Source organism: Nerophis ophidion, linkage group LG06 (genome assembly GCF_033978795.1).
Source record: "Nerophis ophidion isolate RoL-2023_Sa linkage group LG06, RoL_Noph_v1.0, whole genome shotgun sequence".
In the NCBI taxonomy this organism is placed as follows: domain Eukaryota; kingdom Metazoa; phylum Chordata; class Actinopteri; order Syngnathiformes; family Syngnathidae; genus Nerophis; species Nerophis ophidion.
This window is the reverse complement of record NC_084616.1, coordinates 31,639,853-31,663,676: the sequence shown is the minus strand read 5'-3', so window position 1 is coordinate 31,663,676 and position 23,824 is coordinate 31,639,853. Positions and strand designations below refer to the sequence as shown.

At 40.2% G+C, this 23,824-nt stretch overlaps 1 protein-coding gene across 2 annotated transcripts; it reads left to right on the top strand.

Moving 5' to 3' along the window:
• Positions 1–12,400: 12,400 nt before the first annotated feature.
• tac3a (tachykinin precursor 3a) lies at positions 12,401–22,357 on the top strand. Of its 2 annotated transcripts, XM_061902255.1 has the most exons (8): positions 12,411–12,618; positions 17,887–18,061; positions 18,286–18,398; positions 18,506–18,608; positions 18,747–18,776; positions 18,955–19,008; positions 19,916–19,982; positions 22,170–22,357. In XM_061902255.1, the coding sequence occupies exons 2-8, from the start codon at positions 17,947–17,949 to the stop codon at positions 22,186–22,188; spliced, it is 501 nt and encodes a 166-aa protein (XP_061758239.1). In that variant the 5' UTR covers positions 12,411–12,618; positions 17,887–17,946; the 3' UTR covers positions 22,189–22,357. The 2 variants fall into 2 exon arrangements, with proteins under 2 accessions (XP_061758240.1, XP_061758239.1); XM_061902256.1 differs by lacking the exon at positions 18,955–19,008 and having other exon boundaries at positions 12,401–12,618.
• The last annotated feature ends 1,467 nt before the right edge of the window (positions 22,358–23,824 follow it).

The window sequence follows — 23,824 nt, the reverse complement described above, 5'->3', positions numbered from 1 at the left end:
AGCGTGAACTAATCATGAAACAGAGTGATGACGCCAGGACGACCAACTGAAAACCACAGGCTTAAATAGTCTCTGTGATTACAAACAGGTGCGTGAGTCCAACACGTGAAAAGGGTGAAACTAATAAGTTGACATGGTGACCAAACAAGGGAGCGTAAAAACAGAAACTAATGGAGTCTTGAAGTAACAGATCAAAACTAAACAAAACAAGATCCCAAGACATGATACAATCATGTAAGATGGAGTTTAACACTTTAAATCGGAAAAAGCACTATCAATCCAGGGTTATAGTGTATGTGTGCAGTTGGTTGTGAATAATAATCTGTAGAGGAAACTTTGTTTCACTTATTATTATAACCACCCTTTTGTTGAGTGTGATGTGAAAGGGGAACTGTATGTCACGCTCGGGGTGCATGGTGATGCGCGTTTTTATTCTCCCCAAGGATGCAAAGGACATTCCGGACGAAAATGTAAAAGGTAGGACAATTTAATAAAATATACACAGTATAAGCAGACAGAAACAAACAAAAGAACAACGTGCCGAATGCACGGGAAGCTAAGGCTAACACTTAGCAAGGAGTCTAGAAACAAAAAGATAGCGTGCCGAACGCATGGGAAGCAAAGGCTAACATAAATGTGACTGTAGCTTACCGCAAACAGGGAACCGAGACAGACTGACGGGAAAAGGCAGGTTTAAATTAAGAAAGTAATCACAACACAGGTGCGCGTCAGGAGCAAGCGGCAGATGAAAACAATGAGTAACCATTGTGAAAAAATAAACAAGGAAATACAACCAGGAACTAAAGAAGTCAAACACTAACAGAACAAAATACAAAAATACTCAAAAACCCAAACATAATATAATCCGGGCAGCGGACCATACACTGTACTTTTTTGGGGAATTATGCCTATTGTTCACAATTATTATGAGAAACAAGACAACAGATTTTTTTTTTTTTCTTTATCCATTCTAACTCGCAAAATAACGTTAATAAAAGTCCACTTACAATGGAGCCAATGGGAGGTCCTGTATTACTCACAAAAAAAACGAATAAAAAAACATTTAAAAAGATTGTTACAGCCTGCTGGCCAAGCATCCAAAATACAAATGCCAAACTTAAATAGAGGAATCAATTTTGGGGACGCCGATTCTAGCTTGTTGCCATTAGGATAAAGCACAAAATAAGCAGTCATACAAACCGACCAAAACACTTCCGTAGAAATTCAGGGAGAAAGAAGTGGGAGGCATCAAATACTGGAAGTATCTGCAGAAGGTTTTATTTTGTCAATCGGACCACTTTCACTAGAGATTAGAGTGTAAAGTGTAGGAAAAAAACACTTGGGTTTGCTTGCAAGCACTTTAAAACAACCAATGGGGTTCAACACATACAGAATCGTAGTTGCACATGCCCAATATAATCTAATGCAAATCATCTCTGGAAGCAGATCAACATCCGGGGGAAAAAAAAAAAAGCTTTCAAATTAACATTTAGATGGAAGTGATGTGTGAGGACCTCGCAAATCAAAGACCATAGTGGGGTGAACTGAAAGTAAAACTGCATCCATCAAAGTCATTTTCCATGCCTCCAAGAAAAAAGACAAAGATGACTGCGTGTTATATCCCACCAATAGTATGCTTGCCCATTAACTCAATTATTGACAGGAATGTCGTGTGTGTGTGTGTGTGTGTGTGTGTGTGTGTGTGTGTGTGTGTGTGTGTGTGTGTGTGTGTGTGGGTGGGTGGGTGGGTGGGTGGGTGCGTGCGTGCGTGCGTGCGTGCGTGCGTGCGTGCGTGCGTGTGTGTGTGTGAGGGGGGGTGCGCCTGATATCATTTTAATCTGCTTATTTTAGTTTTTAATGTCGCCACGAGCAAAAACAAACAGCAGGGATGGCAAGTGAGCATGTCAACAACTGCTTTCTTCCTCACACATGCAAAATCCCCTTTGGACTCACACGCCTGTACATCTCGAAAGATGTGCAAGCAACTCCTAACAAACGCAGCAAAAATGTAAAATTTTTCACATGTCGTCAGCCGCCTCGCTTTCTCAATCCAACCCGTCACCTTTTAGTCACGCGTTCTCTCATAACACCTTGTTTCTCATGTAAGACCAGACCTGTCTGGCATCACTCTCCAGTGTCAACTCCAGGGTGGAAGTTGCCTGTTCTTTTCCTCTCGGGCATGGTGGATAAACTGATGATTGGCACTTCCGCCAGTGTGTGACACCCCTGCAGGCTTTTATCTGATGTGTGTCTTCAACTGCCGCAAAACGGCATGCACAATTACGCGTGCTTATGTTGACCCCTAAGTACGGTTAGAACACGCCTTCAAGGCATATTTGTTCTAGTGTGGGCCTTCAGTATTCACCTAGTATCCATCCATCCATCCATTTTCTACCGCTTATTCCCTTCGGGGGCGCTGGTCCTATCTCAGCTACAAGTACACCCAGGATAAGTCGCCACCTCATCGCAGGGCCAAGACAGACAACATTCACACTCACATTCACACACTAGGGCCAATTTAGTGTTGCCAATCAACCTATCCCCAGGTGCATGTCTTTGGAAGTGGGAGGAAGCCGGAGTACCCGGAGGGAACCCACGCAGTCACGGGGCGGACAAGCAAACTCCACACAGAAAGATCTCGAGCCCTGGATTGAACCCAGGACTACTCAGGACCTTCGTATTGTGAGGCAGACGCACTAACCCCTCTTCTACCATGCTGCCCATTCACTTAGTATGTTCAATAAATCAATCAATCAATTAATCAATGTTTATTTATATAGCCCTAAATCACAAGTGTCTCAAAGGGCTGCACAAACCACCACGACATCCTCGTTAGAGCCCACATAAGGGCAAGGAAAAACTTACCCCAGTGGGACGTCGGTGACAGTAACAATGATGACTATGAGAAACCTTGGAGAGGACCGCATATGTGGGCGACCTCCCCCCCCCCCCCCCCCTCCGCCCCAGGGGACCGAAAGCAATGGATGTCGAGCGGGTCTAACATGATATTGTGAAAGTCCAATCCATAGTGGATCTAACATAACCGTGAGAGTCCAGTCTAAAGTGGATCCAATATAGTAGCGAGAGTCCCGTCCAAAGTGGAGCCAGCAGGAAACCATCCCAAGCGGAGGCAGATCAGCAGCGCAGAGATGTCCCCAGCCGATACACAGGCGAGTGGTCCATCTTGAGCCCCGACTCTGGACGAGCGATCCATCCTGGGTCCCGACTCTGGACAGCAAGTACTTCATCCATGGCCACCGGACCGGACCCCCCCACAAGGGAGACTGGGACAGAGGAGAAAAAGAAAAGAAACGGCAGATCAACTGGTTTAAAAATGGGGTCTATTTAAAGGCTGGAGTATACAAATGAGTTTTAAGGTGAGACTTAAATGCTTCTACTGAGGTAACATCTTGAACTGTTACTGGGAGGGCAGTCCAGAGTACTGGAGCCCAAACGGAAAACGCTTTATAGCCTGCAGACATTTTTTGGGCTTTGGGAATCACTAACAAGTCGGAGTCCTTTGAACGCAGATTTCTTGTCCAGACATATGGTACAATACCATCGGCAAGATAGGCTGGAGCTATACCGTGTATTATTTTATACACAAGTAGTAAAACCTTAAAGTCACATCTTAAGTGCACAGGAAGCCAGTGCAGGTGAGTTACAAACATCGCCGCCATTAGTTGATGTAATACATGTCACAGAGAACTCTGTAAGATTTGACCAAAACATTTAGCATTAGCTTATAGGTAGAGAAGCGGAGCTTAGTTTTTTTATGACCAGGGGTAGAAAGAAATTGAGTGTGAAGGACAGTGCTGAGAAAAAGAAGTGGATAAAATGCATATAATTAAAGAACTAAATCATCAAAAACATAACTGATAGAAGCAGTCTAACGCCAGACAAGGATGTGAAAATATTATTGTGCAAGTACTCCCCCGTATTTCCACTGTTAGACACCACACCGGAGCCAAGCGTGTAGGTGTTACAATGTTTTAATCATTAGATTGTTTTCAACAAGTTCTCTCTCAAGCAGGACGCGAGTTTTCAGCCACGTCCGTATCCTCTCTACCCCTCCTGCTCCTGGCAGCTTACTTTTGAAGACAGCAGATGATTAGATTAACACGTACCACTGTGAAATCTAATTACCTGCCAGCTGTGTCTCGCCGTCAGCACATGCCCCGCCCCTGCCTGATGGTGCTCGTCCTCAGCACCATGGCCAGGGGCGGTGAATTTTCCTACTGCAGGCAGAACTGACTACACCTCCTCCCACAATTATCTAAACGGCAGACATTTATCCATGAAATTATGGAGTAGCTGCTGATGGTGTTTGATGGTGAAGCAGCTAGGAAACAGATATCGTAGAAGCCCACTCTTCAAAGTAAATGATGTACATTACTATTACATTCTTTCATAAAACTACTGTAGTAGTTAGTAGACTGGCATATGCTTTTGTGTTGTTTTCATACAATATTTTTCATCTTAAGTTTTTTTTTTTCGATTTGAAAAGCATGTTGCATTTTACAATCATACAGTTGTGAAGGGGGCAAACACCAATTAAATGGTGCATTCATCCATGCATTTTTTACTGCTTATCCCTTTTGGGGTTGCGTTAGGGCGTAAGGCAGGGTACACACTGGACAATTCGCCACCGCATCCCGGGGCCAGCACAGATAGAAATGTAATTTCAATGGGACACATCGATTTCAGGAAAAAATGTTTTGAGTTAGGAGCTCTGTCACAGAATCAATTAACTTTGCGAGTTGAGGTACTACTGTTTCAGAACATGTTTAATTCAGTAATAAAAACAGTTTTGATTGTGCCTTTTGAGGTGCTTTTTTAGCAGAATATTAAAAGTTGTAAACTTGTAACATGTGCAGATGAATTGGGTAACCAGAGAAAGGAGGCAGCAATTCCTGTATGCTGACGTGAACATTTCTACACACACATATTTCAGCATATTATATAAATATTGTTTTTCCTATTTTGTAAGGTAAACATTGATTGAAGATGTATGCTGCCTCTTCTAACTAATTTTTTAATTGTTTTGGGCCTGCAATGAAAATAATATCACTTTTTTTAAAATGAAGCCACCATTAGTTTTGACTTTCCCGCTGCGTTTTATACGTACACGTACACTATTTATGTACAAACCCTGTTTCCATATGAGTTGGGAAATTGTGTTGGATGTAAATATGAACATATTACAATGATTTGCAAATCCTTTTCAACCCATATTCAGTTGAATGCACTACAAAGACAAGATATTTGATGTTCAAACTCATAAACTTTTTTTTTTTGCAAATAATAATTAACTTAGAATTTCATGGCTGCAACACGTGCCAAAGTAGTTGGGAAAGGGCATGTTCACCACTGTGTTACATCACCTTTTCTTTTAACAACACTCAATAAACGTTTGTGAACTGAGGAAACTAATTGTTGAAGCTTTGAAAGTGGAATTATTTACCGTTCTTATTTTATGTATAGCTTAAGTTGTTTAACAGTCCGGGGTTTTGTTGTCATATTTCATGCTTCATAATGCGCCACACATTTTGGATGGGAGACAGGTCTGGACTTCAGGCGGTCCACGAAAGTACTCGCACTCTTTTACCACGAAGCCACGCTGTTGTAACACGTGGCTTGGCATTGTTTTGCTGAAATAAGCAGGGGTGTCCATGATAACGTTGCTTGGATGATAACATATGTTGCTCCAAAACCTGTATGGACCTTTCAGCATTAATGGTGCCTTCACAGATGTGTAAGTTACCCATGCCTTGGGCACTAAGACACCCTCCATACCATCACAGATGCTGGCTTTTGAACATTGCGCCTATAACAATCCGGATGGTTATTTTCCTCTTTGTTCCAGAGGACACCACGTCCACAGTTTCCAAATATAATTTGAAATGTGGACTCGTCAAACCACAGAACACTTTTCCTTTTGCATCAGTCCATCATAGGTGAGCTCGGGCCCAGCGAAGCCGGCTGCATTCCTGTGTGTTGTTGATAAATGGCTGTCGCTTTGCATAGTAGAGTTTTAACTTGCACTTACAGATGTAGCAACCAACTGTAGTTATTGACAGTGGTTTTATGAAGTGTTCCTTAGCCCATGTGGTGATATCCTTTACACACTGATGTCGGTTTTTGATGCAGTACTGCCTGAGGGATCAAATGTCCGTAATATCATCGCTTACGTGCAGTGATTTCTCCAGATTCTCTGAATTTTTTGATGATTTTACGGACCGTAGATGGTAAAATCCCTAAATTCCTTGCAATAGCTCGTTGAGAAATGTTGTTCTAAAACTATTCGACAATTTGCTTACAGGTTTGTGACCCTGGCCTTATCCTTCTTTGTGAATTACTTAGCATTTCATGGAAGCTGCTTTCATACCCAATCATGGCACCCACCTGTTCCCAATTAGCCTGCACACCTGTGGGATGATCCAAATAAGTGTTTGATGAGCATTCCTCAACTTAATTAGTATTTATTGCCACCTTTGCAAACTTCTTTGTCACGTGTTGCTGGCATCATATTCTAAAGTTAATGATTATTTGCACACAAAAAAAATGTTTATTAGTTTTAACATCAAATATGTTGTCTTTGTAGCATATTCAACTGAATATGGGTTGAAAATGAATAGCAAATCATTGTAATCCGTTTATATTTAAATCCAACACAATTTCCCAACTCATATGGAAACGGGGTTTGTATATATATATATATGTATATATATATATATATATATATATATTTATATACAGTAGGCCAAACAAGTATTTGGTCAGCCACCGATTGTGCAAGTTCTCCCACTTAAAATGATGACAGAGGTCTGTAATTTTCATCATAGGTACACTTCAACTGTGAGAGACAGAATGTGAAAAAAAATCCAGGAATTCACATTTTAGCAATTTTTAAGAATTTATTTGTAAATTATGGTGTAAAATAAGTATTCAGTCAATAACAAAAATTCAACACAATACTTTGTAATATAACTTTTGTTGGCAATAACAGAGGTCAAACGATTACTATAGGTCTCTACTAGGTTTGCACACACAGTAGCTGGTATTTTGGCCCATTCCTCTATGTAGATCTTTTCGAGAGCAGTGATGTTTTGGGGCTGTCGCCGAGCAACAGGGACTTTCAACTCCCTCCACAGGTTTCTTTATGGGGTTGAGGTCTGGAGACTGGCTAGGCCACTCCAGGACTTTCAAATGCTTCTTACGGAGCCACTCCTTCGTTGCCCGGGCGGTGTGTTTGGGATCATTGTCATGCTGGAAGACCCAGCCACGTTTCATCTTCAAAGCTCTCACTGATGGAAGGAGCTTTTGGCTCAAAATCTCACGATACATGGCCCCATTCATTCTTTCCTTAACACAGATCAATCGTCCTGTCCCCTTAGCAGAAAAACAGCCCCAAAACATGATGTTTCCACCCCCATGCTTCACAGTAGGTATGGTGTTCTTGGGATGCAACTCAGTATTCTTCTTCCTCCAAACACGACGAGTTGAGTTTATACCAAAAAGTTCTATTTTGGTTTCATCTGACCACATGACATTCTCCAAATCCTCTGCTGTATCATCCATGTGCTCTCTGGCAAACTTCAGACAGGCCTGGACATGCACTAGCTTAAAAGCCTACTGAAATGAGATTTTCCTATTTAAACAGGGATATTAGGTCCATTCTATGTGTCATGCTTGATCATTTCGCGATGTTGCCATATTTTTGCTGAAAGGATTTAGTACAGAAAATCGAAGATAAAGTTTGCCACTTTTGGTACTTCCTGAAAAAGCCTCGCCTTTACCGGAAGTCGCAGACGATGACCTCGCAAGTGTGGGGGCTCCTCACATATTCACATTGATTTTAATGGGAGCCTCCAACAAAAACAGTTATTCGGACCGAGAAAACGACAATTTCCCCATTAATTTGAGCGAGGATGAAAGATTTTGTGTTTGAGGATATTGATAAAAAAAAAAAAAAGTTAAAAAAAAATAAAACACGATAGCATTGGGACGTATTCCGATGTTTTTAAACCCATTTACTAGGATAATTTTGGGAAATACCTTATCTTTCTATTGTGTTGCTAGCGTTTTAGTGAGTTTAATATTACCTGATGGTCGGAGGGGTTTGTCCACGGGTGTGTTGACGCCATGTCTCACGGGTGTCGACGTCAGCTGTACGGACGACAAAAGCTCAGCTGATATCCGGTAAGTGGCGACTTTTTAACCACGATTTTCTCACCAAAACCTGCTGGTTGACATTCGGTTGGGATCCATGTCTGCTTGACCGCGCTCTGATCCATAGTAAAGTTTCAGCTCCGGGAATTTTAAACAAGGAATCACCATGTGTTTGTGTGGCTAAAGGCTAAAGCTTCCCAACTCCATCTTTCTACTGTGACTTCTCCAATATTAATTGAACAAATTGCAAAATATTCAGCAACACAGATCTCCAAAATACTGTGTAATTACGCCGTTAAAACAGACGACTTTTACCTGTGTGTGCGTAGCGCTCATACTTCCTAAAAACGCGTGACGTCCTGCGTACATGTCATCATTACACGACGTTTCCAAGACAAAACTCCGGGGAAATTTGAAATTGTAATTTAGTAAACTAAAAAAGCGGTATTGGCATGTGTTGCAATGTTAATAGTTCATCATTGATGTATAAACTATCAGACTGCGTGGTGGGTAGTAGTGGGTTTCAGTAGGCCTTTAAGCAGGGGGACACGTCTAGCACTGCAGGATTATATTCCCTGTCGGCGTAGTGTGTTACTGATGGTAACCTTTGTTACTTTGGTCCGAGCTCTCTGCAGGTCATCCACCAGGTCCCCCCATGTGGTTCTGGGATTTTTGCTCACCTTTCTCATGATCATTTTGACCCCACGGGATGAGATCTTGCGTGGAGCCCCAGATCGAGGGAGATTATCAGTGTTCTTGTATGTCTTCCATTTTCTGATAATTGTTCCCACAGTTGATTTTTTCACACCAAGCTGCTTGCCTATTGTAGATCCACTCTTCCCAGTCTGATGCAGGTTTTCCTGGTGTCCTTCGACAACTCTTTGGTCCTGGCCACAGTTGAGTTTGGAGTCTGACTGTTTGAGGCTGTGGACAGGTGTGTTTTATACAGATAATGAGTTCAAACAGGTTTCATTAATACAGGTAACGAGTGGAGGACAGAAGAGCTTCTTAAAGAAGAAGTTACAGGTCTGGGAGAGCCAGAGATCTCCCTTCTTTGAAGTGACCAAATACTTATTTTTCACCATAATTTACAAATAAATTCTTTAAAATTCCTACAATGTGAATTCCTGGATTTTTTTTTTCACATTCTGTCTCTCACAGTTAAAGTCTACCTATGATGAAAATTACAGACCTCTGTCATCATTTTAAGTGGGAGAACTCGCACAATCGGTGGCTGACTAAATACTTTTTTGCCCCACTGTGTGTGTGTGTATATATATATATATATATATATATATATATATTATACGCATACATATTTGCAAACATGATCAACAGCTTAAAATAAATGTAGCAATTCAAGTAAAACTCCATGTAAAATAGTAAAATTAACGTTAATACATACAGTACAAACATTTTGCTTTAAATATTATGTTTGTACTTCAATTTGATGCATTTTTTGTACTTAAACAAATTCATATGTCGTAAGTCGTTTTTTGTGTTTTTATTTCATGCAAAACAAGACATCTTACTTAACCATAAATGTATATGTCTGGCCGAAATGTTATCCTAGTACGGTACTTGTGTTTACAAGCCTGGCACTACCATAGCACGCCACAGTGGTCTTTGTCAATGCCTGGGGAAATATGACATCATACACTCATCAGTGACGGAGCAGGAAGATGCTTCGTTTGCGGTAACATTTCATATGAAACGCCTTGTCATTGATTAATAAAAATTTAATTTGATCGTGGCACGTGCTCTGCGTAAAGGGAGGGTGGCGCCTCATCGCCAGCACAGATAGACAAGACTTCACGCTCACATTTACATACTAGGGCTAGTTTAATGTTGCTAATCAGCCTGTCCCCAAGTGTGTTGCAATAAAACTCATATGACAGGTCCAAGAAGTTACTTAAGTAAATGTAACAGAGTCTATGTATAATATGAAAAAAACATATTGCAGTCTTGCATTTCTGTCATTTCAGCTTACCATCACAGTTCTTGAGAGGCGTCTCCCTAAATGTGCTTTTGGTGTGCTGGAAAGTGTGCAACGCACTGGGGGTTGCAACTTTTTTTCGCCCCGAAAAATTGTCACAGATTATAGTTATATGCTGAATGTTCCATAACATTTGCAGTAAATTAACGTCTTTATGGTGACAGAATGTAGTAAACACAAAACCATCAATTAAATAGGGCGGTCTGCACCACTTTTGAATTTATTATCATTTGTGTCTTAGAAGATCACCTGTAACAGGCCCATTAACAGGACGTGCAATTTTAACATTTACACATAATATTTAGCACTTACTATTTGGTATTTTAGTAGAGCAGGACCTCAGCATAAGGTATTGTTTAACAATATAGTAGAATTACATTAAAAGTTTAACTTAACTTGCCAATAATTGCCCAGGTGCGGTAAAATTATCCTCTGCATTTGACCCATCCCCACAGTGGAGCAGTGAGCAGCAGCGGTGGCCACGCCCAGAAATAATTTGGTGATTCAATCCTAAATTTCAACCCTTGATGCTGAGTGCCAAGCATGGAGGTAATGGGTCCCATTTTTATAGTCTTTGGTATGACTCGGCCAAGGTTTGAACTCACGACCTACCCACAAGGCCACTGAGCGTGTAAGGTGAGAGCTGTTTACAACAAATAGTACATGGGTTATACTTGTGTAGCACTTTTCTACCTTCAAGGTACTCAAACCGATTTGACACTATTTTCACATTCACACACTGATGCCGGGATCTGCCATGCAAGGCCCTAGCCACGACCCATCAAGCGCAAAGGTAAAGTGTCTTGCTCAAGGACACAACGGACGTGACGAGGTTGGATGAAGGTGGGGATTGAACCAGGAACCCTCAGGTTTCTGGCACGGCCACTGTACTGTTTGAGGGGATATTGGCTTTGACAATAAAGTACAATTCCAATGTTTCCAGTCATATAAATAAAACATCCACAAATAGCTTACCTCTCCTTTCTTTGGTCAAAGTAGCTCTAAAAGTGATGAAAACCCCTGCATTACACTGAAATACAAGATGCAGTTAAACATGTATTTATACAAAATAAGTTCTGCTCAACAAGCCTAGTCACTTTATTTGAGTTGCAAGAAACAATAAAAATAATTGTTACAGAGTAGCTCTTGGCCACTTTTATATTGCCAAAGTAGCTCTTGGTTGGAGAGTCCTAATTGGGAGTCTGCCATGAGCCTAACTTGCAAGTTGTTGGATGTGAGAGGGGGCAGAATTACCCGGAGGACAAAAGACACACTGATGATACACAGTAGAATGTTTGATCATGTCATGTCAAGGTGTGTGACGCACAGCAGCCATGCATAGGAGGAAAGCTGCTGTGGCACATCGTGGAAAGCCCCTGGCTCTCTTTCCCCCATGCTCTGTGTTATTCTGCTTTGATTACCAGGGTGACAAAAACACTCATCAATAATGTACAAAACGTAATTAATGACTTCCCCCACTTCCGTCAGATCTCCCATCACACCCTGTCTTCTGCACTACTGCCATCCCCTCACCTTGCCCACACGCTACGCCACGCAGGAACAGGACAAATATGGAAATGGGAAGTCATTATTAAAACATACAAAGATTAACCTTTTATGAAAGTCACAATTTGATGGTCTTGCCTGGGGCTTTGTTGTTCCGGACCATGGAAGTAATCTCCAGAGGCCAGAGCCAGTGTAGTTCCTCCTGACCGTTTTGTATCGCTGTGATCGCAAACTAAATATTCATGTCCATTTGAGTTTTAAATGAGTGCAACGGAAGAGTAATTGCTTGTGTAATTACAAGATAAATTGTATGTTTAGTGTGAGCATGAAATCTGAAAGTTTTGAGCTGCTATCGAGAGGGGATGGATGTTTTTTGTTTTACAGCTACAGTGGATTTACTTATGTAAATACTAACACGGCTCGGAAGCATGCCAATGGGCATTTCTTCAGTGAGTCCTGCAGAACGCACCTCGGGACACGCCCACGGCCGCTCATCTCCGCACGCGTCACTCCGGCCGGCAGCAGCTGCTGCTTTCAATCAGCACTCAGCACATCTGGGGTTGATGATCTCCCTTGGCTTCTTAAGCCAGTGAAGACCTGCGTTCCGGGACAGAACGTAATCATATGTTCCTGTTCCGTGAGCGATCACGTCATGCTCTATGCGCACTCTTGCTCTCTGTGTTTTGTTTCTCGTTTTATTTGATTGTCTCGTGTGCTCCTTTGTCGCTCCTTCCAACTGCAGACCTCCATTCCCACGTTGACGTGTGTCTGTGTGTCTCGTCATTCCTTGTCACCCCCTGCTTCCTGGATTGCCTCTTGGATCTCGACCTCCCGCTTGGACACGGACCTCTGACGCATTGCTATTTGCCCTGACTCCCTGCCCGCTCACGGTCATACGAGCCTGCCCAGCCCCTCTTGGACTTGCGTCTCGTTCAACACTACCGGTAACACTCAACAGCTTATCTCCACACATAGTCACACACCATACATTCTCTTGCATTTTGTCACACACCCTTGTTAATTAATTTTATTATTTGTTGTTTTATATATATATATATATATATATATATATATATATATATATATATATATATATATTTATATATAAATCATAGAGCAACATCGCCCTCTTATGGTCTGTGCCGTCTATACACCCCCCGGTAAACATAACAAATACTGCATGTGATAACTGGTCTTACAGCAAGTCTTATGTGGACCTAACTAAATCAGAGCTTGTAAACTGTGTCAAGCAGCCAGAGAAAGTGTAAGACATAACTAGGAATAACACTGCATATTGCACTGTTCTATTTATTCAAGTATATGTATTATTTAAAGCCCTAATTCATACTCTTTTTGACCTCGGGCCCCAACTTTTACATTAATGAGGAGGCCGGGGTCACTCAAAATATTAACACTAAATTAGTAATCTTATTTTTGATTCTAATCATGTTCAACAAATATATCTAACCTATTTAGAGTTTAACAGGATACACTTTGTCAAATGAAATGAAACAATGTTATTATTATTATTATCAAGGCTTAGGTCAGGCTGATTACAAAAATAAATACTAAATAAACTTACAGCAAAAGAATTGACTCATAAAACTGATGACGAGTTCATGTACTTAAAATTATGCACTGTTAAAATACATAAATTCTAACTGAATTAATAATAAAGTATATTAATAATATTATGTATTATGTATTCCTTAAATAAAGTGTCAATGAATTGTGAATGCAATTGAAAATACAACTTCATTACTGTGGAGGAGGGCGCGGCCTGCGGGCCTGCGGGCCTGCCGCGAAACCGGGTGTGCCAGGACCGGCCGGCCTCGAAGACAGCGACAGGTGCGTAGATGGCCCAAGTGGGTCTTGTTATCTAATCACCTGTCGCCCTTTATTAGCAGCAGCTGGGAGAAGAGAAGTAGTTGGAGTTGGAGTTGGATGTGCTGCTGAGCAGACGCAGCAGACAAAGACACTTTGCTGGAAAGCAAAAGCCACTCCATATTTTATGAAAATAGCAAGAGTGTTATATCCTGAATTCCTGGCTCTCCTGGCAGTGTGTGGTGGTCCTAAGAACCCACGAGAGGGTAACCTCCACAATCACCACAGGTGTGCGTCTGGAAACCGTGGCAGGTGAAAATATTAAGCAACCGTGGTGACAGAACAAACATTCTTCTTCATCAAGGAAGTCAAACACTAACAGAATATGATACAAAAACGGAATAAACTAGAATATAGCATGATCTGGGCAGCGGATCATAACAACACAGGCTAAAAAATATAATATTAATTGTCGGGCATCGGGAACAAATTGAAGAAGAAGTTCTTTCTGAGGTGGTACAAAGGTGAAAAAAAGTTTGAGAACCACTAATCTGGAGTGTCTGATTAACCTAACTGGCATATTTTTGGAATGTGGGAAGAGGTGCAAACTCCACACAGAGATAATAATAAGAATAATATAAGTAATAATTTTACTTATAAGGCGCCTTTCAAGGCACTCAAGCACACCGTACAAAATCAAAACAATAAAATCAATTGGATAAAAACAACAACAACAAAGATCGATAAGATTTACAATGAATAAGCAGTCAGGAATAGGTGTGTTTTGAGTCTTGATTTGTTCCAAAGATGAGGGGAGAGCGTCTGAAAGCTAGGGCACCTATGGTGGACAGTTTAAATAAGGGGACAGTGAGATGGATGGATGAAGAAGATCTTAGGGAACATGAAGGCGCGGCGACATGGAGCAGGTCAGAGAAATATGACGGAGAGAGGTTGTGGATAGCTTTGAGAGTGAGGAGAACTATGTTAAAGTGGATACGATGTTTGATGGGTAGCCAGGGGAGTTGCTGCAGAACAGGGGTGATGTGCTGGATTGAAGGGGTTCTGGTGATTATCCGGGCTGCAGAGTTCTGGAGAAGCTGAAGTTTGTGAGGTGACTTGTGAGGGAGACCACAACAGGAGAGAGTTGCAGTATTCCAGGCGAGAGGTGATCAGGCTATGGACTAGTGTGGCAGCAGCACGTGGGGTAAGGGATGGGCGAAGTCGATTAATGTTTCATAGATGAAAGTAAGCAGACCGGGTAATGTTGTTTATGTGGGCATGAAAGGAGAGTGTGCTGTCGAGGATGACACCCAGACTCTTGATGCCCATTATGAAATAACATATAAGCCTACCCATGGAAGTTAAGGACAACTACAAGTCAAATCGATTGCCTCAGTCATTGATCTGTCTCCTTATATACAGTACGGGCCAAAAGTTTGGACACACGTTCTCAATCAATGGGTTTTCTTTATTTTTATTATGACTATTTACATTGTAGATTGTCACTGAAGGCAACAAAACTATGAATGAATACATGTGGAGTTATGTAATTAACAAAAAAAAAAAGGTAAATTAACTGAAAACATGATTTATATTCTAGTTTCTTCAAAATAGCCACCCTCTGCTCTAATTACTGTTTTGCACACTCTTGGCATTCTCTCGGTGAGATTCAAGAAGGAGTCACCTGAAATGGTTTTCACTTCACAGGTGTCATAGTTTTGATGCCTTTAGTGACAATCTACAATGTAAATAGTCATGAAAATAAAGAAAACACATTGAAATGAGAAGGTGTGTCCAAACTTTTAGCATCTACTGTATATTGCATATGTCTTACTCCAAATCGTGACAATTACAAAATCTAGTCTAAGGCCATGTCTACACTAATTCCTTTAACCCCTTAAACAAATACTTATTTAGCCTAAGCCCCGTTTCAGCCACACTAAACCATTGTTTAAGGTCCCTCTCCTTGGACAATTTTTTACACAGATAAGTGCGCCGTTTAATTCTTGAATCTCCGGCACTTAGCTTTGTATGGACTCATCGATCGCTTACAAAGTGAGTTCGGAAAGGAAGTGACACCGGAAAGACCGCTCCCACACAGGAAGTGACATCAGAAAGAACGCGCCACATAATAAAGTGGTTTCGTAACTTGAAGCTAACCGTTGAAAATATGGAGGCGAGTCATCCAGACATGCCCGTTTTTCTCATTCTTTTTCATCAAGGGTCTCAGACATGCGACCCGCGAGACGTTATTTTGCGGCCCCCACCTTAATATGAAAGTTTAATGTTAGTGCGGCCCGCAAGTTTTATATGAATGGCGCTTGACAGTGTTGTGTTATTTGGGTCTAAATGGCTCTTTCAACGTTCTGGGTTGCCTACCCCTGCATTGGTGGAAATGCGGCGAATGAGTGAAAGCGACAGAAACGTTGCCACGGAGACAAGGGTTTTCTCACGTGCCCGGCTGCAGTCACACTGCGACACCTGTCCGTCAGTAATAACAGTCCCCGATAACCTAGACCAATCGCATCCATCCATCCATCCATCCATTTCTACCGCTTGTCCCTTTTGGGGTTGCGGGGGGTCGCTGGAGCCTATCTCAGCTGCATTCGGGCTGTAGGCGGGGTACACCCTGGACAAGTTGCCACCTCACCGCAGAACCTGGACCAATTCAAACCGTTATTTGTTTTTTTTATTTTTTTATTCGCATTGCCTCACACGATGAACACTACACATATTTCTATATGACGCCGGATAACACTCCGGGAGCCTTCACTTTTCTGCACTCGGTATCCTGGTACTTTCCCGGCTATTATACGCTGACTGCCCTATTGCTGTATGGAGGAAAAGCGGAACGACACACATTGCTGAAATAATATTATTTTCCGTGCGTCGGCTAATTACAAATATATTCCACAACCCCAAAAAATGTCTTTTTCAAAGCCTGCAATGTAGAGAAAGGTTAGTGATGAGCAAAGACAATTCCAGGAAAAGTGGGGGTTGCAATATTTCTTTGTTGAGCACAGGGGCACCCCGACGTGTCTTATTTGCACAAAGAAAGTTGCGGTGCACAAGGAATACAATTTGAAACGTCATTTCACAACTAGACATGCTGAGGAGTATGCAACATTTTTTTTAAGAAATCTTTTTTCGCAGCCCAGGCTTACCCAGACTCTGCATCCAGTGGCCCCCAGGTGAATTGAGTTTGAGACCCCCGTTCAACATGTACAGACGCTTTTGGAAATCACACATGAATACCTTAAGAGAAAGCAATTGCAGCTATTTGGGATAACACACCCATCAGACGGCAAAAGAGAACTTTCCAATGTCCGGCCGGGTCAGCTGTGATTTTACTTACCGAGAAACTTTGTCCATTTGTCGAAGGAGAGACAACGAGAATGCGAGCTACCGTGAATGTGATAAATATGGCAGCGTTTGCTTTGTATTACCTGTCCGTTGAGGAAAACGGCGAATGCTTTTGGACTGGCAAAGCTGACTGTATCAGTTATTGTCCGCCATGTATGTTGCGGACTCAACGTCTAGGTTCAGAGTATATAAAGTCACCAAAAAAGGAATGGACAATGAAGGTGAAGGCAAAAGAGTGAGGAGTGTCCTGACCAGATATCTAGATCCCTCTATTATTGTAAAATGTTCTTTATAACATTGTTAACGTGTCTAATAAAGATTTGATTAATGTATGATGGCTCAGGTGTGTTTCCACACTGGATTCCAGTTAGTTGAAATACCACAACACTGGATATTGTTGACGTAAGTTAAATTTAATTTAGGAACTTGCACACAAAGCAACACTGGAGGTGACTATGACGTGCGCATTTTCCGCGGATACGTACTAGATGGCGTTGCGCCGGCGGACGGTGTTGGCATTGTTGTTTGTGGACACGGATAAGGTTAGATGGGATTTACCCAGAATAACCATATCCGGCTTGGTGTAAACGGGGCCTAAAAGCAACTCTAGTATTTCTATATGATTGAGAACAAGTCGGCCCTGAGCGCAGCTGTGTGGCCTATCTTGTCAGATCCATCACCATCTTGTATGGTGACATGCAGGGGCAGCTGCTATCTTTATAATGACCTCCTAAAAAGATTAGGATCCTGACAGTGACCATGTAAATTAGTCCATGGAGCGCCAGCACCAAAGGGGATCACGTGTCGGCTTGTCTGCAGTGAGATGGATTCATGTCAGTGAGGACTATTTTCTAATTGTAATGTTCTCCAGTCTTAATTATATTTTCACAAATGTGTGTGGGCTCTGTGATGATGTCAATGTGCTGTGCGTACGTGCGCATGTGTGTGTGCGCGTGCATGTGCGTGTGTGTGTGTCAGGGGGAGGGGAGAACCCATCAATGAGCAGCCAAGTCCATCTTTTGCAGCCCAGCATGATAAAAGATCGTCAACTCCACCTACGTTCCACTTGCTGATTGGCGTTGCGCATGTATCCAGCTATTATTTATTGCACCCAAATCAGTGACGCCCCGTTTATCCAGAGCAGCTCCCTCCACTCTGCCCCTGACCGCGCCAACTCACCATCGTCTGTACGCACAATAGGTAAGGAAATATACTATATATTGCGTTAAATCGATAGACTTTACTCCTATTTCTATTTATGATGTTTTTATACAGCATTAGTGCAGAAGTAGTATGTTTGCCAGCATATATATGTCGAGCGTATTTACGCACCAATTGCGCACCAGTGCGCCAGATTCCTGCCTACAAGAAGCAGGAAATTTACCTCAGTGCCAAAGAGTGCTGAAAATGTTTGTTTTTTCCAGGTGTTGCTGATAAAATGAGAGGTTTGATATTAATGTCCCTTCTTCTCATCGTCGAACTCCGATTCAGTCTGTCCAGATGCGAGGAGCCAGAGTCAGGCAAACTAACTCCACTTGTAGGCATTTGTTTGTTTGTTTGTTTTTTCAGGGGTTTTTTTTTAATCCAAGTTTGGCAATTGTCACAGTTAAATTGATTGATGTTTCTCTTTGGTTTCTGCGGCAGCAACGTCTGGGTTTGAGTAACCCCAAACGGAACCTCTTTAAGAGATACAGCGATTTGGATTATGACAGTTTTGTGGGTTTGATGGGCAGAAGAGATGCTGCCGGTGAGGCTTTTTTTTTTATCTGTAATTTTAATAGTAATAAAGTATCTGTAAAGAAAGTAAAACTATGGTTTGTATATCAAAAGTATAAATTTGCTTAAATGTTGTTTAAATATATTTGACTTGCACTTATTGTTTCAGATACAAATGCCGTGGAGCCCCCACAAAAAAGTAAGACATTTTCCTTAATACAGTAAGCATTTGGAATATATATATATATATATATATATATATATATATATATATATATATATATATATATATATATATATATATATATATATATATATATATATATATATACAACATTTCTTGTTTATATCAAATGTCATATGCTTTTATTTTTCAGGGGAAATGCATGACATTTTTGTTGGATTAATGGGAAGGAGAAATTCTGAGCCTGGTGAGCCTACTAACTGATTTAATTTTAGAAAATGATTGATTATCTGGGCGAAACACAAATAAGATCCAATAAAATAATTACAAATAATTAAATAAGTTCCAACTTAAAACATGTCATTTATGGCATGTATTACAATAATTCATCAAGTAAAATCATTTAATGATATACAATACAATAATTAAAAAAAAACACACATTTAATGAGATCCAGTACAAGAAATTGAGAATTATCATAATTTAATAAAAGCCAATACAAGAATTTAAAATGATCATAATTACATGAGATCCGATACAAGACCTTTGTCAAATATGATTCTGTTGCAAATATAAGTCAGTCCAGTTTTGATTGGCAACAATTACCACAATTTTACTTTTTTTTTTTATTGTGTTTACAGTAAAATACTGTAATCATACACAGTCCTCTATAACTTCACCATAAATGACTGCAATTGTAAAGGGATCGTCTCTTAAGGGGTTCCGTGGACAAAACGTTGCACATTGTTGTGTAGTAGGTGGTAAACTAAGCAAGTAATTACCAATACAATCACAATTGACAAGTTAAAGCATTTTGTTGTAACGTTATTGGACTTGATCGCAAAATCACAGCGCTGCAGTTACCGCAAATTGCTATAAAGATGATTTCACATGGTAAATTACCATACATGGTAGTGTGAAAGTAATGCACTTGTTGCTGTGAATTCCATCCCAGAGTGCAAATGTTTACAGTGTTGACCAACTATATGTTTATTATTGTGATTGACAGCTGTTTCTGATATCGGCATGGCATTTCACCACATAGAACAGCCACAAAGGTTTATAAGTGACAATAAATGATCAGCTGTCTATGAACCCTCCACGCCCTAACATATAGTAAGTATGCTCGTGTTTATTTTTGTTTTTACTTTCAGATAACGGTCCCTGGAGAAGAGAATACCCTGAGAGGAGAGGGGTTTTTGTGAACAAGTGTAGGCTGAGGTTGGTGAATCTCTCTTTTCCCTGAGCCGACAAGACAAAACATCACAATGTTATGGTTGTTATATACGTTTGACACCTAGCAATTCGATCTGTTTACAATTCCTGTGGGGGCCATTCCATTCAGAATCGGTTCTCGATTCAATGCAGAAATTGATTCAAACCGATTCTTGGTATGTGTTATTTGTTATGATAATTATAATAACTTTTTTTTCAAAACAGGCCACAGGTTAGAGAAGCTCCTTCTGGTTGCATGGAGATGGCCTAAAAACATTTGTTAACATTTTAGTATGGGGAACATCCACCCATTCATTTTCTACTGCTTGTCCCTTTCACCATTAATTAGTAGCTTCTTAAAGTGACAAAGACTCAATTTAGAGTTATTTGGACACTAGGGGAACATATAACACATACACACACACACACACACAAGGCCCTGCCTTGTAAGGCAAAGCAGACTGTATATATATATATATATATATATATATATATATATATATATATATATATATATATATATATATATATATATATATATATATATATATATATATATGTATATATATATATGTGTATATATATACAGTATATGTTTATACATATACATATATATATACATACATATAATGTATGCATATGTGTATTTATATATGTGTATATATATGTATATATATATGTATATATATATATATATATATATATATATATATATATATATATATATATATATATATATATATATATATACATATTAGAGATGCGTGATTTGTGGTCTCATCCGCGGAGTCCGCGGATAAACCGCGGGTCGGGCGGGTGACATGACGAAAAAATAGATTTTAAATAAATTCGGGCGGGTGGCGGTTGAACCATTTGGAAATATTTGATATACATGGTTCAGGGATCGGTAACTTTTACCGTTCAAAGAGCCATTTTGGACCCATGTCACAAAGCGAAGTAGACAATAGGAGACGTAAACGTTCTCAAAAATGTCTGCCGGCAGTCACCCAGTTAATAATTATTAGGGCGTGCTCTGAAGCCTTTGCCGTTGACGCCATATACAACATGTACAATCTACTTGCCAGTCCAGCAATATGTTGTGTGTAGCTTACGCAGACACACGCACACGACTGCAAGGCATACTGGGTGATACAGAGTACACTAATGGTTGTGATATAAACAATTTTAACACTCTTAGCAATATGAGCCACGCTGTGAAGCCACACCAAACAAGTTTGACAAATACATTTCCGGAGAACATCCTCACAGTAACACAACATAAACGCAACACAACAAATACCCAGAATCCTTTGCATCCATGACACACCCTGACTATATTATACACCCCGCTAGCAGCAAATCCCGCCACCCCCCCCGTGCGTCGGTAAGGTGGGCGGGGTTGGGGGCGCGGGGGTGTAAAATATAGTCAGGATGTGTCACGGATACAAAATATTCTGGGTATTTGTTGTGCGTTTATGTTGCGTTACTGTGAGGATGTTTCCCAAAATGTTTGGTGTGGCTTCACAGTGTGGCGCATATTAGTAAGCGTGTTAAAATTGTTTATATCACAACCATCAGTGTACTCTGTATCACCCAGTATGCCTTTCAATCTTGTACATGTGTTTGAGGAAGCTGCATACAGCATGTTGCTGGACTGGCATACGGTTCGCACATGATGTAGAAGGAGTCAAAGGCAATGGATTCACAGCACGCCCTTTTTCTCATTGTCTTTAGAGCATCATCGGATATTCGCGAGAACGTTAGTGGTTCCCATTGCCTTCTTTACTTTGTGACACGGGTCAAACTAGCTCTTTTAGAGGTAAAGGTCACCGACTTTATATATATATAACAACAGGCGGGTGACGGGCGGTTGCGGTTCTGATAAAATATTGGTTCGGGTGGATGACGACTTTAGTGATGTGGTTGCGGATTATATAAATGCCTATCCGCGCATCTCTAATACATATACTGTACATACCATTAATCTTATTTTTTTTAATCAATTTAAAAAATAATAATAATTGATTAACCATCGGGATTAATAGCAGTCGCGATTTGAATGTGATTTTTCTTATTTTAATTTTTTTTGTGCACCTCTTTTCCCCTCAAGGTTGTGGATTTAAAAGTGACTGTAATTTAAACAGAAGTAAGAGACATTCTTATTCCAAGCCTGTTTTCTGTGATTTGTTTCAGGTTTCTCCAGGGGCTGTGACATAAAACAAAGCAACACAATCAACACAAGGACATAACACAGGACATAAATCATATCTCAACCTCCTAAGTGGCCAATGAAAGAACCTAACAGCTCATCCACTCAACTCATACTATGACTTCATTCTTTTTCTTTAAATGTTCAAAATAAACATACTTTTATACATAAATGATTGTGTTTTATTTATCATCTGTGATTAGGAAGACAATCTCACTGACTCCAGTATTTGATCTCATCAAATAGCTTAGGGTATTAATAAGGGGTTTTGATATCATGCCGTGTTTGTTTGAGGCTTAAGTGTTCTGAGGACAGGGTGAGCCATGGATTTACAATCCCTCCTTGTATGGGATTTGGATTCTGAAAAGAAACAGCTAGCAAATACAACACAAGCTCGTTTAAAAACATTTCCAATTGTGTTGTTTCCAGAAAATGTGTCTTTTAGAATTGTGAAATACAGAGAGGTCCATATATGCCTGACTCCAAGTTGTGTTATGTCAGACATGGGCACTTTGTAACAGTGAGTGACCATATGGAAAGGGTGAAAAAAAAAACACATTGTTGAGTATAATAATAGACGATAAAATGAACTGGAAATCAAATGTAAAAAATATACAACATAAAGTAGCAAAAAAAACTTGTCAATATTGAATAAAGCAAAACATGTTCTAAACCAAAAATCAATTAATATTCTTTATTGCTCACTAGTGTTATCATATCTAAGTTATTCTGCATAAATATGGGCAAACAACTACAAATGTGTTCTTAATTAACTAACTGTTACAAAAAAAATCAATTAGAATAATACATAATGCTGGATATAGAGATCATACAAAGCCTTTATTTATTTACTGAATCAAAAATATTGAAAATCAACGATTTGCTGCATTTGCAAATAGCTAAAATTGTGCACAAAGCAAACTATAACCTGCTACCTAAGAATGTACAACAATTCTTCTCAACAAAAGAGAAGAAATATAACCTCAGAGGAAATTCAAATTTAAAACATTTGTATGCACATACAACACTCTAAACCTTTAGCACATCCGTATGTGGAATTAAATTATGCAATGGATTAAGCAAAGACATCAGACAAAGCACCAATATGGTTCAGTTTAAGAGACTGTTCAAACTGCAAGTGTTCACAAAGTACACAGAACAAAAATTATGATGAACATCCTGAACCCCTTTTTTTTTTTAGATAAATATTATTTATGTATTTAATATTTATGTACTTACTCTTCCGTCACAGAAAACAAGGACATGGGATACAATTGCTATTGTATGAAAAGGGGTAGGATTAAATAGGTTTAGCTTCTTCCAACTCCTATTCGGATGTACTGTGATTAAATAATTGGAAATATGTTATGCATGTCTGAAATAAACTGAAACTGAACTGAACTGAACCATTATGAGCGAGCATACTATTGGCAACGCTGGCATGAATTGATGAGTACATTCCAACACCATCCTTTAGTCATTTTAAGTTAAAAGTTAACTACCACTGATAGTCACACACACACTAGGTGTGGTGAAATTAATCTCTGCATTTGACCCATCCCCTTGTTTCACCCCCCTGGGAGTTGAAGGGAGCAGTGATCAGCAGCTGTGGCCGCGCTCGGGAATCATTCTGGTGATA

Excerpts from the sequence above, each read along its gene's own strand:
- tac3a (XM_061902255.1), top strand. The coding sequence starts at position 17,947 with ATGTATCCAGCTATTATTTATTGCACCCAAATCAGTGACGCCCCGTTT. Across the intron at positions 18,777-18,954 it reads CGTGGAGCCCCCACAAAAAA|GGGAAATGCATGACATTTTT; the intron begins GTAAGACATTTT and ends TTTATTTTTCAG. Across the intron at positions 19,009-19,915 it reads AAGGAGAAATTCTGAGCCTG|ATAACGGTCCCTGGAGAAGA; the intron begins GTGAGCCTACTA and ends TTTTACTTTCAG.